This window comes from Rhinolophus sinicus, linkage group LG11 (assembly GCF_036562045.2).
Source record: "Rhinolophus sinicus isolate RSC01 linkage group LG11, ASM3656204v1, whole genome shotgun sequence".
Lineage (NCBI taxonomy): Eukaryota > Metazoa > Chordata > Mammalia > Chiroptera > Rhinolophidae > Rhinolophus > Rhinolophus sinicus.
The window spans coordinates 16,215,998-16,234,192 of record NC_133760.1 but is presented as its reverse complement, the minus strand read 5'-3'; the positions used below and the strand labels follow the sequence as shown (position 1 = coordinate 16,234,192).

Genomic DNA, 18,195 nt, shown 5'->3' with positions numbered 1-18,195 from the left:
TCTTTTGGAGCAAAAATTAACATAAGACCCAGTCTGATTTTAGGGGAAATACGGTATAAGACCCGGTCTTATTTTGGGGGAAACACAGTAGCGTTGGGTTTGGACAGACTGCTCATCCGCTAAGAGTGGTGTCACCACCCCTGCACAGCCTCACCAGGAGCCGTGTGTGTCCCACCCTCCAAGGAGGTTATAGCTCTACCTCCTGGCCACAGAGCACACTATGTGGACAAGGGGGCAAGAAGGTGGCCAGTGTCCGTGAAGGAGAATCCCTGGGAGCCATTCCTGCTTCCCCCCGACCAGCCTTGTCACCTGGGGCAAGGACTTTGATCTTTCTAAGCCTTTATCGCCTCATCTTTCAGACCAAGGCGATATATATCAGTATCTCCTTCATAGAGTTGGAAGAAGAGTTCAGTGAGATTCTGTATACAAATGGTGCTCACTGTTGTGCCTGGCAGGCCTCAAATGCCCAGTAGGTATTAGCCAACATTACTACAGACAAGCCCAGGATTCTAGCTTGAACAGGGCTCTCTCTGTCTCTAAGGAGCTGGTCCCTGAAAATAGGGGGTGGAACTCCAGAGACTAGGGACAGAGGTGTAGGAAGTGGGGTGGGAAGGTGTAAGGATAAAGGGGGTTCCCTCGATTGGGCCGCCTTCCCTCTCCTTCCCCTAACTCGTGGGAAGACCCTAATCATTCCTCCCTCCAAAGTCACCTCTCAGGGAGGTCTCCCCAGCTCTTGCCCTCCTGGACGGAACGATTGCTACCTCTCCATGGGCTGCAACAACTATGCAGTTCATCTCTGTATTCCTGAACCTAGGTCAGTGCTCTACTCCCTGGAGAGCCTTAGAAAATGCTGGTGGCGCATGACCATGACCTCACTTGCATGTGGAGTCTACAACAGTCCAACTCAGAAGCAGACAGCAGAACGGTGGCTGCCAGGTATGGGGGCGGGGGAGGTGAAATACTGATCAAAGGGTACAAAGTTTCAGTCATACAAGATGAGTAAGTTCTAGAGATCGAACACACAGCCTGGTGACAATGCTTAACAATACTATACGAGTATAGTATACTTGAAATTTGCTGAGAGAGTAGATCTTAGTGTTCTCACCACACACACACACACACACACACACACACACACACACACGATACCTACCATGTTTCCCCGAAAATAAGACCTAGCTGGACCATCAGCTCTAATGCGTCTTTTATATTATATTATACTATATAATATAAGACCTGGTCTTATATTATAGTAAAATAAGACCAGGCCTATATTAATTTTTGCTCCAAAAGACACATTAGAGCTGATGGTCTGGCTAGGTCTTATTTTCGGGGAAACATGGTAGGTTCTGAAGAATTTTCAGTGCCAAAGTAAACATTTTCCCTGCACCCCCGGTTCCACTATATCAGCCAAAGTTTTACTTCTCATTTCATAATAAAAACAATTTTTGTCCTAAAAGAAAATGTTAGTGCCGATAAAAGATGGAGAAAACAAGGGAAAGCACAAGCCTAGAAGCAGGAATAAGGATGCACTGGGCTTTCAAACCATGGAGGCAGAGGTAAAAGACGGTTAGCAAAGTGCAGTTTCCCAGAAGGCAGACGGAATGTATGTGGATGTCGAGTCTAGCAAAAATGGTCAAGGTGAAAGGTAGTTTCAGGGGTCTCCTGACGAGGTGATGTCTGGAACCCCAAAGGAGGTTGGAAATGAACGAGGAAGGGTGGACCTTGAGAATGTCAGGAGGGGTGGGTGGGATTGGGCAAGAAGCACAGTAAGCAAAGGGGGATGGAGAGGAAGGTGGGAACAGATCAAGGAGGCAAGGTGCCCCAACATCAAGGGAGGAGTGTCGAGAGGCAGCAGGAGAGTCAGATGTTGCAAAGGGGTTGTGGAGGCTGAGACCATAAAGGAGCCCTGGATTCGGGCAGGGGTAAATGGGCAAGAGAAGCATTTCGTCCTCTCCGGTGCAGAGAGTTTGCCCACCCACTGCAGGATGAGCAAATAAAGGCTGAGCGCCCCAAGGGCCCCGCCTCTCACACGGCACACTCGGCCCCTGGCACAAGCACCCAGGTCACTCACAGATAATGTCGGGAGCATCGATCAAGTTCAGCAGATCGTCGTCCTCCTGGTGCTGCGTGTACTTGAGCCGGGACCGCTGGTGTGCCACGGACAGCACCTCTTGCAGCACCTCAATGTTGCGGAGCTTCTTGCACAGGCTCACCTCCCTCACCGATTCCTCATGATGGGCAATGGCTCTGCGCAGATGGGACTTGCCTGCCAACAGGAAAGCAATGCCATGGGACATGGGTCCTAAATTGCAACGCATGTACCTCAAGGAGAGCCAAAGTGCCCAAGGATCAGCCCAGAGAGATGGACATTCTCTCTTCTGAAGGATCTGCCTGGACGGCTGGAGTCCCTTCTTTGTTTTTTTAAGGAGGGCACAGCTTACAGTGGCCCACGGAGCCCCTCTTAAATGCATATGCACTATGCTCACTTATGTCTATAAAACATCCATTCAGCAAATAGTTACCGAATATTCCAGGAACTAGAGAAAGCAGTGAACAAAAACTAGGCTCAGCGTTCATGGAGATGACAAGTTAGTGGTTGAAGACAGATAATTAACAAGCAAAATAATATGCAATGGACTGTGTGGCAATAAGGTTACGGAGAAACATAAAGCAGCATAGGCAGCTATAGACAGAGAAGACTGGGAATGGAAAGTTGCTCTTCTCTGATGGGTGGTCAGGGAAAGTCTGTTTTGAAGGAAATTTTTGAACAGTGCCCTAAGGAAGTAAGGGAACTGCCTTGAGGTTATCTGATGGAAGAGCAAGTGCAAAGGCCCTGGGGCAGGACCATGCCTACGTGTTCGAGGACCACAAGGAGCTTGGGGATGTGGCTAGAGGGAGTGTCAGTGGCTGAGAAGGGTAGGGAATGAGGGCAGAGAGGAGCAGGGGCTGGACCGTGTCCAACCTTACAAGTGCAGGGTGAGGACTTCTGCTCCTACTCTGGGTGACATGGGAGCCCATTAGGGTGTGAGCAGAGGACGGATGTGGCCTGATTTTGAATGGACTATGAAGAAGCAAAGAGGAAAGCTGGGAGACCAGGTATGAGGACACTGCAAAACGCTGGGCAAGCTGTATAACCTCTCTGGGCCACTGTTTCCTCAAATGAAAAATGGAGATCATACCATACCTATCTCAGGATTGTGTGAGGTTTCAGCAAGTCTGTGTTTGTTTAGTAAACATTATACTGTGTTTCCCCGAAAATAAGATCTAGCCTGACAATCAGCTCTAATGCGTCTTTTGGAGCAAAAATTAACATAAGACCTGGTATTATATTATATTATATTATATTATATTATTATATTATATTATATTATATTATATTATATTATATTATTCAAAACCTGGTCTTATAGTAAAGTAAGACCGGGTCTTATATTAATTTTTGCTCCAAAAGAGGCATTAGAGCTGATGGTCCAGCTAGGTCTTATTTTCGGGGAAACACGATATGAGTGTAGCTTGGACCAGGGTGGTAGGGTAAGAAGTAATCAGATTTGGGTTATGTCTACTCGGTAGTCAGTGAGATTTCCTAATCAAATGTGGACGGAGAGTAAGTCCAAGTTTTCTGGCCTGCACACCTAGAAGGATGCATTTGCCATCACTGAAATGGGCAAACGTGGGGACGGGGTTGGGGGGCAGGTTTGGGTAGTGGAGGAATGCAGGTTTGCACATATTCACTCTGAGACGTGGCAGAGACCAAACCAGGACGATTCATGACCAGTTAGTTCTCAGGTGTGGCCTGAGAATAGGAACCACCATGTCCCTCCACAGTAGGATGGCCAAGGGCCAACCCCAAGAACCAAGAAGGTGCTGAAAGATTGTCAAAGCTCTAGCTTCACTGCGGGAGCCGGGGCCCTCGCAGAACCTGTGAGAACAAGTTCTGGAAGCCCACTGAGGTTAGGGGACTACCCCTCATGGTTTCTGAATCCAGAGGGGACACAGTGACTCAGGACCCCAGTCTCCAAGCCCTGCCCTGGGACCTGTCTGGGGGTGTCGGTGAGCAGGACCAGCTGGGCACCAAATGGGGCACGAGGAGGGAGGAGGAGAGGGAGCAGGAGAGCCCATACGCACCGAGCTGTCGGCGCTGATGAGTGTTTTTCAGTGTGGCCAAGGGCGTCAGTCCCTCTGGCATGTGTTCATAGAGCTGGGACAGGCACTTCTCCTGGTGGTCCTCATCTGCACCAGGCTTCACTGCAATGAGAACCGGGGGGTTAACTCCTTCTTGTGGTTGTGGCCATGGGCTCTGGAGATGGCGCTGCAGACCCACTTAGAGATTTCTCTTTCACCCACATCTTCAGGTGCCTTTCTTCTCCAGTTTTACAAGGCCCTTGGGATAATAGGTCTCCTTTGGGCCCCTGGACCCACCCCAGGCAACCCAGCCCACAGGTCTTTGCACTCAGAGCCAGGCACACGCTAGGGGCTCATGATGTGGCTTTGAGGCCCTGCTCTTGACCTCCTCCAGGCCGCCCACCTCACGGAACCTCTTGGCACAGCCCCGCCTCAAATTTCTCGTGGCCTCCGTGCCTGCACCCTCTCTGGCACGTGTGCCCCTCTAACCTCACCAAAGCAGTCAGCACTACCTGAACACTTTCGGCTTCCATCCCAGAGCTCAGACAGTGTTCTTGCTCTAGCTGTCTTTTGCTTCCTTGTTCAGCTAGAAAAGTACTCCTCAGAGTTCAAAGTCCAACTCAAATGAGAAACTGCCCACTACTACACCAAGGAATCCAACTGCTGCCTCACTGCTGTCTCCACCACACTTACTGAAGCACTGTATTTCCACTGGCTTACATGACTTGCCCTGCCTAATAGATGACATAATCATACTAGCAGTAGCAGTTAACACTTTCAGAGAGCCCACCATATACTATTTAGCTTTGCAGAGAGGCACTCAGTTTTCATAACAGCCATACGATATAGGTTCTTCATACCCCCATTTTAGAGATGAGAAAACTGAGACACAGAACAGCTAAGTAACTTGCCCAAGATCACACAGCTAGTCAATGGCAGAGCGGAGAAATGAACCCAGGCAGTCTGCCTCCAGAAGAGATCCTTTTCATTACTCTGGGGCTGCCTCAATTAGTACTAATTACAACAAAAGCCCCACCTGACTTGAGATCAAAGCTAAGACTAGGACGAGCAGAGTAAGGCACTCAAGTCGGGCTAAAAGTTTAAGGAGGTGCCCAAAACTCAGCAATCGAGATATATAATATTTTAATACAAGCTTCCAAACATCAAAATCGTTGCAAAAAAATCCATGAGAAACAAAACACCCAAATTCCTTTTTGCTTCAGGCTCCACTGTGGCTCAGCACAGCACTGTTACCGACCACTGTCTTTATTTAAAATATTGATCCCCATGAAATTTTTTGTATTAATTCTGATTCATTTTAAATGTCACCATACCATGTTATCTTGATTACTGAGTTTTGGGGCCTTCCCTTAGATTTTGTGCCTGAGGCTGAAGCCTCACTTGTCCTAGCCCTGGTCCTAGCCCTGTTCTGGATTCCAGGTGAAAAGTCATCTCCATGAAGCTATTTGCTCCATCCCAGGCAGAATTAACACTTCCCCTCTTCCTCCCACAGCAGGAACGTATAACGCTTAATCCCAGCCTGGCCTGTGTGACAGCTGCCTAGGCCATCTGTCTTCCCACCACCTGTCCCCAGGCTGTGAGCATCTCCAAGGCAGGCAGACAGCTCCCATCCAGCTCATTGTCTCCTGGAGGCAGGAAAACCACAACCCTGACCAAAGCCAGAGCCTCCAAGCCCCCGCGCCTTACACTGGTGGTCGATGAGCAGCGTGGCTACAAAGTAGTGAGCCAGGGCTCCGTAGTGGTGAGCCTTCACGCAGGCCAGGCTGGCCCAGGAGTAGGGGATGTTCTCTTTCACGGGCGCCTGGCTCATGGCTGCGTGCAGCTGCTGATAGACCTCTCCCACCTGAAAGAGAAGGGATGTTGGGCAGGGGAGCCTGGCACAGGGGCCCTCACGCACCCCGGCTACGGAAAAAGAGCCCTTTCTTCTATGCAACAGCCCCTGCCAGAGGCCGCTCCAGAATCTGGGAGCGACTCCAAGGGTTCTTCGTGCTGTCAGTGTCAGAGTTAACAGGGAGATCAGGCAACTGTCATTATGCTGGTTTTTAGGCTAAGCTGCAGATGGAATCAGTGATCCATATCTGAAACAACAGGACTTGCCAAGAAAATGCAAGGCAACACTCTGGCCTGGGCAGGCATGCTGCCCAGGTCCTGGGCCAGCTGCCATGGGAAGCCCCTGTTGCTCCCAGTGGGCCTGCACCAACGCATCCCACCCACCCCTGAAAGTCACGGGAACCAGGAAGACTTACCTTGGCAGCCTCCTGAGCCACTTTCACCAGCATGAAGAACTCATTCCGTAACCCAGGAAGGCAGAGTTTCTCAAACACGCTTTCTTGGGCCTGTGCAAGCATCATTTTGACCAGCACACTGAGCATGGCGGGACTCATGTCATAACTTGGCGTGTGAGTAAATGTCTCTTTCAGGTAGTTTAAAACCCCTACAATTGGAAATTGTTTGCACATTAGTTGGGGATCATATTTATTTTACCTTGCTGTTCAGAAATAACAAGAAGGACAGAAGAAGAAATTTAAAACTGGTATCCTGGAGCATCTTAAAAAATCTGGTTCTCGATTACCATAAGATCCAGCAATTCCACTCCTAGGTATACACCCCAAAGAATTGAAAGCGGGGACTTCAACTGATACTTGTGCACCAGTGCTCTCTGCAGCATTATTCACAAAAGAACAAAAAGGCAAACAACTCAAATGTCCATTAACGGATAAAATCGATAAATGAAATGTGGTATATACGTGCAGTTGAATATGCTTCAGCCTTAAAAAGAAGGCAATTCTGACACATGCTGCAATACGGATGAAAATACTGTGCTAAGTGAAACAGGCCAGTCACAAGGACAAATATTGTATGATTCCACCGAGACGAGGTATCTGGAATAGTCTGGAATTCATAGAGACAAAAAGTAGAATGGTGGCTGCCAGGGACTGGGGGGAAGAGGGAATGGAGAGTTACTGTTTAATGGGTACAGAGTGTCCGTTTGGGATGATGAAAACATCCTGGAGATTGATAGTTGTTGCACAGCAATGTGAATGAACTTAGTATCAATGAACTGTGCTCTTAAAAATGGTTAAAATGGTAATTTTGTGATGTATCTTTAGCATAGTTTTAAAAAAAATTGGATTCTCTTCCAAAACATTTACAGATTTCCAAAACATTTACGCCTGTTATCAAGAAAGGAAACCAGCCTGCTCCGGTCCATTCCAGTCTCTTCTGGGACAATTGTGAGAAATTCCAACCATGACCAGGCATTTGATGGAGGCAAAAGCAGAAAGCAGGCAGAAAGACTGAGGGGCTTTCGGGGCGAGGCTAACACTTCACACCTGGGTCATTCAGGAGTTGGGGGCTTTTCCCCCGCCCCAGGAAAGATCATCTCAGCCCATTCCAATGGAAATTTTCATGCTGTAGCCCTCAGCTGACTTTTTTTATGCTTTAGAAAATTAACTGTCACAGCATAAACTGACAATCAACCTGGAGCTAAAATAAAATCTCCAGCCATGCATCCCATCTAACTGGTTCCTCAGGTTTTGTCACAAAGCATAAACCGCCCTGTAGAAGGATGGCAACTGCTGCAGGCTGTTTGCTCCCCTCTGCGGTTCCTCCACTCGGTTCTCAAGCTTCCTATCTGTAATCTCAGAGACAAGTCACAAAGTCCACCTGATAAAGATTCCTCAGAAAGATGAGCCCAGAAAAGGATTTACAGTGAAAGAAATCAACTCCCACACGGAATCTTAGCATATTGGTTCATCCTGAGGGATCAATCATTGTAACACAAGCCACTCCATAATAAGTGAAAATGGCAAAGCTATGCTTCTTCACAGCCCTGCAGAGCAACATGAGATACTCAAGAAGGTTCTCTGTCGGGGGAACACCCCCAAGCAGAGTGATGAGGGCTGGCGCAGAAGGAGACCTGTGGTGCCAGTTCGGGGATCGGGCTGTGGGCTGCGCTGGGGTGCTGCTTTGGCTGACCACTGCCCACGCCAGCTATGCCTGACCCAAGTCCTATTAGAGGGGAGCGAGGCAGAACCCTCAAGAACCCATGAGCAGCACCCGGCCTGGCGACCCTGGGTCCGTAATGAGTCAGCACTAGGCGTTTCTTGACAAAGGGACGAAAAAAGCAACGTCAGATGGGCAGGCTTCATAGAATGAACAACATATAAAGGCATAATAAATAGTAATAGGTACTAGTGAGGCATGCGTGGTTTAAAACAAACCAAAAAAAGCATACGTTTTCACTAGCTGGTAAAACATACTCTGTTCTTCAATATAGTGTTCAAAGTAACAGTTCATTCACTGCCATCCTTGGGGCCACTCATTTGGAAAAGATTAATTGTTAACCACAGGATTCACTGTGCCCATGAGCCATAACCCAGACTGAGCCCACAGGGTTTAAACCATTAAATAATTCTCTTGGTGGGAAATGACTCCAGCGCTGGAAACGGGCCTGGCCTTTTCAGGCCCATGCGGCATGGGGAGGACCCCCAGACCCACTTCGGCTGGGGTACCCAGTGCCAACTGGCAGCGCCAGGATTCTATCCCGGCAGCCCTCGTGGAGACACACCTGCAGCTCTCTGAAAAGCGTCCACCGCACTCTCCAGCCCAGCTTGCACCTGCCGATTGCACCGGGTCCCGATCTGTGTGTAGACGGCTCCAATGTTAAACAGAATGCTGGCCTTCTCCAGTAGCAAGTTCTGTTGGCTGACTGGGACCCCAGTGAGGGAGTCATACCTATTTAATATAAATGTGTCGTGAGAATAGGGATTACTTGGCTAGTTAATGCCACTTTGGGGTGACAAATGGACAAAATCTGTTTCTTGAATGAAATTCAAAGATGCACATGCAATGAGGCTTTCATTTCCAAACAAGGTGATGGGCCAGGTCACACTGAAGACACCCACAAGCGCACACAAAAATAAGGTTTCGCAACCAAGAGGTCTGTCAGTAGGTGAATGGATAAACAAGTCGTGGCCTATCCATTCGGTGCATAACTATAGCACTAAAATGAACTAAGCTACTGAGCCATGACAAGACATGAGACGTTAACGCAGATTGCTAAGTGAAAGAAGCCAGGTCTGAAAAGGCTACATACTGTAGGAGTCCAACGCTATGACATTCTGGAAAAGGCAAAACAATGGAGAACAAAAAAAGAATCAGTGGTTTCCAGGGTTTCAGAGGGGGATGGAGGGGAACATGAATAGGTGGAGCACAGACAGTTTTCAGGGCAGGGAAACTACTCTGCATATTATAGCAGTAGATACATGTGATACATCTGTCCAGACCCATAGAATGTACACCACCAAGGGCGAACTGTAATGTAAACTGTGGACTCTGGGCAATCATGTGCCAGTGAGAGGTTCATCAATTGCAGTAAAATGCACCTCCACTGTGGTGGGGGATGTTGGTAGAGGGGGAGGTTGTTGGGGTGTGGGCGAGGGAGCACAGAGGAAATCTCTGTACGTTCTTCTAATTTTGCTGTGAACCTGACCTGCTCAAAAAAATGAAGTATTTTAAAAATACAAGGTTTCTCCTACATGAAATACAGCAATTACAAAGCCCTCATCATCTCTTCTGAAGTCTAAAAGGATTCAGGATGTGTTTTAAAGTTCACACATCAATCAGCAAGTAGACACACAACTTCTCCCCAATTTGAGGCCCAGGAGAAATGCCCTTTACTCCCTTCACCAGAGCAGACAGCTAGCAGCATCTTTACAAAACGTGATCCGCTTTTCCTTTCAAAAGGAAGGCATTCTATCAGCCTGCTGTGGTAAAACTTTAACTCTGAATGTGCCCATTAGGTATCGGGATTTAGTCTCCTCTCACCCACACTCAGCACCTCTGAAGTATTTCAACAACATTAATCTTTGAAAATACCAACTCTGGGAAGAACCAAACATTCTGCTTCCATTTTTAAATTCGATCTACTTCTGTTTGCTGCTCTTATCATTGGGACAAAACGTGATTCCCACCCTCCACCTCAGCCCAGTCCCATCGGGGACAGGACTCTTGCTTCCTGTTAGTTCCACCTCAGAGCCCTAGTGTTTCTCTGATGATAAAATGAGCACCAAAAAAAAAAAAAAAGCCCCTTTTCTTCGGCTCACTTGTTCTGAGAATCAAGAAGGCAAGGTCTGTTGGAGCCTCCTCCCCCTCGGGTCCCCTTCTAAACAGCTAAACCAACAGCTGTTTAGCTACACATCCTGGGCTCTCCTGCATAAAGGGGACATTAGAAAGAGGGGCCTGCAGAGCAGAGGAGCCTCTGTGGTGCCCAGGCTCCAAGCTGTGACTGAAAGGGGGACAGCACCAGCACAGGCCCCAGGCACCTACCACGTAAACAAGATCCCCATCTGTCGGGTGGGCGAGAAAAATCGGCTCTCGACAAAGCCCAGCTGGATGAAGTAACTCATCAGCAGTTCAACTCCGGCCTCGTCCCGGCTGGGTGTCCGACAAGCCTGAAAGGACAGGAAGCACCAAAGGGGTGAGCAGGTGAGAACAGAGCAGACGGCCCATCGCGGAAGGTGCACACATATGCTACATCTGTGGAGCTTGGGCCCCGCTGCTGGTATCATGAACTCTAGGAGGGGAGGAAAGGGCTGCAGTGAACTCAGGAGACCCAGAATCCAGCCCCAGACATGCCAGCAGGCAGGTCTCTCGCCTGGTCTTCTTCTGTGGCAAGTGGAATGGATTCGACAATCCCTCCCGATCCCCTCCAACCATCTGCACGTCTATAAGACCTCAAGTGAGCAATTATGGGATATTCTGAAGACTCAACAAGCTCTAGCAGCCATCCTCCCCTCCCTGCTGCGTGCAAAACCATACTTGTCTCAGGTCCATAAGATCTGCTATTTGATCTTCATATAGGTAGCCATCTTCACTGTAATGTTCCAGAATAAAATCCTGTAAGAAAAATGAGAGAAGACACTATAAGGTGTGATTCAAAGCCATAAATAGGTGGGAGAGTAATGTCTAATGTGTTCCCTTTAGAAATAAATGTGGAACACGTGAAAACTTACAGGAGATTGTATACCAGTGATTTTCTGAGTGGTGGGATTTATTTTATCAATTTTTAATGTACATTTTAAAATTTTGCTTTTGATGCCCTGGTAACAAAGAAAGCTGAGTAATTTTTTTTTTTTTTTTTAATGTCTTTGCGCCACAATTACATGATTTTTTCATTAGACGCTTCTGGCAAATGTCACAGATAATCAGGGGCTTAGACCTTCGTGTTTAGGGCTGTCCTCAGTACCCAGGCACAAAGGAAACTTGCGTCTGGGGACTATTATGATGATGCTACCATCAGGATCTGCGATGGGAACCTTTGTGAGAGCAGCTCTGGCACTTCCACAAATGAGGTACCCCAGCGAGACCCCCGCATGGGGCCCACAGCCCAGTGTTTGATGAGCGCCCTGTGAGTTTACTCAGTCACGTGACACAGCACATGCCCTGTGCCAGGCATGTTCACACAGCCTGGGTTATACATCCGTGCACTACACAAAGATCCTGCCCCATGGAGCTTATATTCTTGCAGGGGGCACAGATAATATGTAATGGGCCCGACAAATAAGTAAATTACATCATAGATTAGAATATGGCAAGTATTGTAGGGGGGGAAAAAAAAGAACAGTATAGGGGGTATGGTGAATTCGTTCTTGCACAACGTCTTCCATGAGTGCTGGCTCTCCTTGGTGGCAAGCAAGTTGAGGAGATTGTGCAGTTATGTTTTCTCAAGTGTCTGCGAGTGTTCTCTTTACACACCTTCTATGTTAAAGCTCCTCCGGCTTTTTGCACGTTCAATGCAGATCTACACACACACGCACACACCATATCCCCTCACCTTACATAAATGGGATTGTACTGAATAAATATACACCTTTGCTTTGCTTTGTTTTTTAAATTGGCAATGCATCCAACGTTTTCATTTGCCACACAATAGTCTATAGCATAACCTTTAATACGGTCATATAACCCTCCAATGTAATAAATGTATTTAAGCTATTTATTCAACAAATGAATTTAGCCCCTACTATGTGCTACCCAATATGCACCATGACAGTCCTCAGGCCCTCCTGTTGAGCATTAAAGTCATTGGTACGTTTTGCAATGAAAGGTAACACCATGTGAAGCTCTTCCCTGTGTTCACGTCTGATTGGGTCCTCAGAATAAACCCCAAGAAGAGGACTTGCTGGGCCCAGAGGCTCCCTGTTTTTTACTCTGGTCATTTTTACCCAAGTTTTCTTTTTGTTTGATGATGCTGCCACAGATTTTATTCATGATTTCACTTAAAAAGCTGGTGTTTGGAATCAGCTCTTCTAATAGGATGATTTGTGAAATTTGAAATGGTTTTCAAATGTTATTAATTCTGTTATTAGTGACACTAATTCCAATGAGGATGAGGCGAAGGACAAAGTGTATCTCAAGCTTCTCCGATGACGTCCCACGAACCGCGCTAAGGGCCACCATTCAGGTGACGCTGTACAGAGCATGTTATTCTGTCAACCTCCACTGTGGACACTGGCAAAAATGTCCTTAAAAGGAGAGAGATTGCACTTAAAATAAGACGTTTAAAGGGAAACCTTATTGAAGTCAAAAGAAGATACTGATAAAAATTCCAAATGTATTCCTGACTTTGAAATTTAGTAACGTAGGATAGATTAAACATAGTTTGTAGAATTTCTGCCATCGCTGCTGTTTCTTAGCATAATTCTGTTACTTAGCCAACAAATTAAGAAAAAATAAGAGCTAGAAATATCAGAAAGGAAGAAAGAACAAAGAAAGTACACTTATAAAATCTTAGAGCGTCAACTGAAAAACTACTGAACTAATCAGAATTCAACAAAGTGGTCAAAAAGTTCACATGTAAAAGTCAAGTCTTCCTTTCTTAAACAGGCAATAACCAGTTAGAAAAATATAATAGGGGAACGATAATTTTCACAATCGCAACAAAAGCACAATGTTCCTAGGGATAAAATTAATTTAAGTAAGCAGATAACTATTAAACTTCTCCAAAGGACATCAGTTATTTCATTCTTTCATTTAATTCATGAAATCCTTTTTTAACAAGACAGATGGAGTCCGTATCCTCATAAACTTGCTGTTTGTTGATATCAACAATTAGAAATATTATATTCATGGATGAAAATGTGCAATATTGGAAAGGAGAAATTTTGTCCAAATGAGGCTATGAATCTCGAGAAATTTCAATCAAAACCCAAAAGTACTATTTTTGAGAAACTTGACAAAACGTGGAAGAAAAGCTAAGAATATTTAGAAAAGCATAGCAATAAAGGAGGCTTGCTCTATTTGGTGTTAAAACACGCAGGGGATTAAACAGTGAGAAATGGACAATGAAACTAAATATGGATCAGAAACAGACTGTGGCAGAGTCAAGAATCAGGTACATAACTAAAGCCAGAATTCCACAGAAGCGGGAAAGGCTGGGGCATCCATCAGGTCCAGGCAGGAGAGAGGTGGTACACACATTTGTGCAAACTGACCGATGTGAGTTTAAGGACAGGGCTATTGCCGTGGTGTGGATGGTGCGGGACCTGCAGAGTCAATAGAATCCCAGAGCTGAAGGGTCAATGGGGAGAAGGGGCTCTGGAAACCTGGCGAGGTGGCTACCGGCCTTCCCTACGCAAATGCAAAAGGAAGCCAGCTGAGGGAGCCTGGAATTAAATGCCTGACTATGCCGGACTTCCCTCTCCTACCCTCTCATCTCCTGATGCTGCTCGGCCCCTCGGCCACACCCAGTGGGAAACCACAGAGCAGGAGCTGGTTTCTGCCTCCCCAGACAGAGCAGGATGGAGGAGGGTGGATGGTGGGGGGTAGAAGGGGAGGAGGGAAACAGACACCATCCAGCAACACAGCAGGGGAAATTGGCTACCCATTTGGTGAAAATAAAAAGTTATAGCCTTACACCTTACTTTTTACCCCAAAGCAAATTCTAGATAGATCAATGATTTGATGTTAAAAATGTTTAAACAAAGCACTTAAAGGAACAATAGCAAAATATTTATGACATCTTGGTGTGGAGAATGCCTTTCTGAACAAGTAAGTCATCAAGGCAGAACTGTAAAGGGAAGGACTGATATGTTTAATAACATAAAATCTGTATAAAAAAAAATATATATATATTATACTTTTAAACTTGCTTATATAACAAAAGTTAAAGGGAAGCATGTACTGAAATATTTGCAATATATATAACCAAGGGTTAACATCCTTCACATGCAACACAAACTCTTGTTAAGAAATAAGAAGAGTAGGGCCAGCCCGGTGGCTCGGACGGTTAGAGCTCCTAACTCCGAAGGCTGCTGGTTCGATTCCCACATGGGCCAGTGGGCTCTCAACCACAAGGTTGCCAGTTTTATTCCTCCAGTCCCACGAGGGATGGTGGGCTCCGCCCCCTGCAACTAAGATTGAACACGGCACCTTGAGCTGAGCTGCCGCTGAGCTCCTGGATGGTTCAGTTGGTTGGAGCGCGTCCTCTCAACCACAAGGTTGCTGGTTTGACTCCCGCAAGGGATGGTGGGCTGCGCCCCCTGCAACTAGCAATGGCAACTGGACCTGGAGCTGAGCTGCGCCCTCCACAACTAAGACTGAAAGGACAAAACTTGAAGCTGAACAGCACCCTCCACAACTAAGATCGAAAGGACAACTTGACTTGGGAAAAAAAAGTCCTGGAAGTACACACTGTTCCCCTTCCCCAATAAAATCTTTAAAAAAAGAAAAAGAAAGAAATAAGAGTAATAATACTAAGAAAAGCAAAAGACAGAAACAGTCCTTTTGAAAAGGAGCAATAGAAGGGGCACACAAACACATGTGAGAATGTATTCAACTAGTACCGATCAAAGAAATGTAAATTATAATAAGGTATTGCTTTTGCCTGATTTCACAAAAATCAAAAAGATAGTTTTAAAAAATCAAAATGATGAATGACACACATTGTAACCAAAGGTTCAGGGAGCTAAGCAGTCACACACAGATGGGAGGAATGGAAGGTAGGACCACTTCCGGTGGGTAACTAGATACTATGCATCTTTGACCTACCAAATCCACATCTAGAAATGTATCCAAAGGGAATATTCAGCCACCTGTACAGAGATGCTCAGCGGAGAGCTGCTGACAATAGCAAGAACTTTAGCTGCCTAAAGAAGGAAATTAATAGCTACCTTGTACAGCACAAGGAGACACCATGCTGAGCCCTCATGGATGGGAGGAGACATACACCCTCATGAGGCAGGTCCCTGATCAGAGGAAGAGGCCGGGGGTGTCCAAAGATTAAATGCTGAGCAAGTTACAGAGCTCAGTGGGGAGGGGTGGTGGGCTCTGAGGTAGCCCTACACGTCTTGGTATTTTCTGAACATTCTGCAATACTGTTCTTAATCAGAAAAAGAAAGAAAGTTCTATTTAAAAGCAAAAAAGAGAGAGAGAGAGAGAGAGAGAAAGAAAGAAAGAAAGAAAGAAAGAAAGAAAGAAAGAAAGAAAGAAAGAAAGAAAGAAAGAGAGAAAGAGAGAAAGAAGGAAAGAAAGAAAATCCAACTTGAATTCTCTGGAAAGGGAATTTATTTTGATGGTGCTTCCTAATGAGGCCATTTTAAAGCCTGTTTTAAAATAAAGCCCAAGTCACATCTTGAGCTTTACTGACCATTAAACACCACACAGACACACACATCAGATTTGGAAGACACCTTGGATTGCCCTCATTAAGTCGGCCAAACTACTCCTGTGGCACCTGTCTGTGTCACTCTCAAGCACAAATGTGGAAGGGAGAAAACAGAACATGCTTTAACATTCTCGTTTTTGTATGATTGACATTTGAAGAGTCCCTTTTAGGCTAAAATGACATGGTTGGAAGCCTCAGCCGAACAGCAGTTGGCCATGCCCAAAACATGTGATTTTTTTTCACTGCCTTTAATGTGGAATTCAGCACGTGATATGTTTGAGTCCTTACAGATGCCCATAAAATTCCCATGTTTCTCTAAGAGAGTCTCCCTTTAAAATGCCTGCACTCTTGCAGGTCTGGTACTGAGCAACAAACTGAGTCTTCAGGAAACTATTCTACAAAGTAACTGAAGACATTTCCACAGACAGGATTGTCTGAGTCTCACAGATGCAACCAGTGTCACATCTGAAAGTTCAGGTTGCCTGCGAAAAGTTGGCATGAAGCTGTAGCTCCTGGATTGTTTACTCCCCAGATAATCAAATTCCTGGTGATCCTGGGTCCTGCAAGACAACCAGCATCCCTTCTCAAACCCACAGGGATGGGTGACCACCATTTAAACAAGGCAACAGGCAAAAAATGCTGAGGGAAAGATCTTCTATCAAACAATTCACAGTCTCTGCTCCAGAAGGGAGGTCAACTGCAGAAACTTTTGAAACATTAACCCATTTATTTTAAAAGGACAAATTCAATAGCGCCCAAAATGCCATGTGATGATTTTTTTCTTTTCTAAACTAAAAGTAGTCAAAAATGAGTCAATCAAGTTTCTTCCTATGAAAAGAAACTTATTTCTTTGAAACATTTTTCATGATGCTGGGATTCATTACTATATACCACGCCTGTGCTGGAAAGCCCAGAGACAGGCACAACTTTCCGCCCCATCTCCACTTTCTCCTCCTAAATGGAAGTTGGAGGTGATTCATTACAACTCAGACTAATGGAGCTGGGGAGAGGAGAAAGAGGAAGGCATTCCAGGCTGGGAGAGGCATCTCTGGGCGTCACATTTCCTGAAGCTTCCATCAGAGCCCCTCCCCCGCGTCCCACCTGAATCCCCCACTGAAACACAGAGCCGGCAGACAGGGCCTGTGACATCACCAACACCCAGCACAGAGACAGGCACAGGTGGGCCTCCAAGTATTGGTTACTCACCTGAGACACACACATTTATGAGGAAGCCAGATAGGGTCCACTTTAAAGAGGTGGATTGTATGGTATATGAATTATATCTCAATAAAGCTAGTATTTGAAAAAGAAGAAGGAGGAGGAGAAGGAAGGAAGGAAAGGAGGGAGGAAAAGAGGGAGGGAGGGAGAGGGGGAGGGAAGAGGAGGCCAGATCCCCAGAAATTAGATGGGGAAACAACAACTATCAACTCTAGTTATTCAAGTATTTAAGGTCAGTGAACCAACATCTTTGAGTTACTTCGAAATGCATCAAAAATAAGAGGGCCTGGTGTAGAGACACAGGGATGCAGAGAGGAATAACTCTGTGATAAAGTGACTATGGTAAAAAGTTCATGGTAAAATCTAGGTAGTAAATGTACAGGAGTTCAATGCAACATGCTTTCAATTTTTCTGTAAGTTTGGAAATTTTCATAATAAAATGTTTAGGAGTGGGGGGAATATAGCTATTCTTCTAAACACGTGGCTTGCATCGGTTACAAAATGTAAGAAAAATAGATAGTAAGCTAGGATACAATTTAGAAATTCCAAAGCACATCCACCACTGTACTTCTTTGAGTTGGTCTCCCGGGTGGGCAGGCTGGAGGGGGTTTCCAATCCCTGTCCCCAGGCAAAGGAGCCTCAGAGTGACCAAAAGAGAAGAGGACTGCACAAGGTTCTCTGCGTGGTCTGCTGAGGGGGCTCAGGGTCACCCTGCAGACATCAACTGACACGTGGCCCATTGAGCCTTAGGCCACTTGCAGGGAACACACAATTTCTGTATTTCCTTCTTCAGCAGTGAGTCCAGCCCCCATCACTTTGAGATTTACCTTGAGGACGACTGAAAAGTCAACATCCTTGGTTTCCTTCAGGCCGAGTGGAATCAGCGGGATCGTAAACGTCTCCCTACAAAGAGCACAGCAAGGTATATGAATATCCCTATTCCGACTGCTCTGCACCCACAGTCTCCCCCAGCAGCCCCGCTCAGGTCCTCACCCCCTTCTCACGCCAACCCAGCCCACACAGGTTCATTTTCCATAAAAGACAACTCTAGTCACATCCCTGTCGCTGTTCTAAAACTGGCCCCGGTCCCTGGCAACTTCTGGACGATCCAGCCTAACACACGAGGGCCCGCTTATCAACTTATCCCTTCAGTCTCAACCCTT

At 46.2% G+C, this 18,195-nt stretch overlaps 1 protein-coding gene across 1 annotated transcript in view; it reads right to left on the bottom strand.

Annotated features, from left to right (window-relative positions):
* Positions 1 to 18,195, bottom strand: part of RHPN2 (rhophilin Rho GTPase binding protein 2) — a 47,918-nt gene that overhangs the window by 6,278 nt on the left and 23,445 nt on the right. Inside the window, exons 4-11 of the mRNA XM_019742743.2 lie at positions 17,860 to 17,935; positions 10,969 to 11,046; positions 10,477 to 10,601; positions 8,717 to 8,883; positions 6,393 to 6,580; positions 5,833 to 5,989; positions 4,129 to 4,248; positions 2,075 to 2,269 (exon numbers count right to left, since the gene is read on the bottom strand). Coding sequence (XP_019598302.2) covers positions 2,075 to 2,269; positions 4,129 to 4,248; positions 5,833 to 5,989; positions 6,393 to 6,580; positions 8,717 to 8,883; positions 10,477 to 10,601; positions 10,969 to 11,046; positions 17,860 to 17,935 — 1,106 coding nt within the window. The remainder of the gene's footprint in view (positions 1 to 2,074; positions 2,270 to 4,128; positions 4,249 to 5,832; positions 5,990 to 6,392; positions 6,581 to 8,716; positions 8,884 to 10,476; positions 10,602 to 10,968; positions 11,047 to 17,859; positions 17,936 to 18,195) is intronic.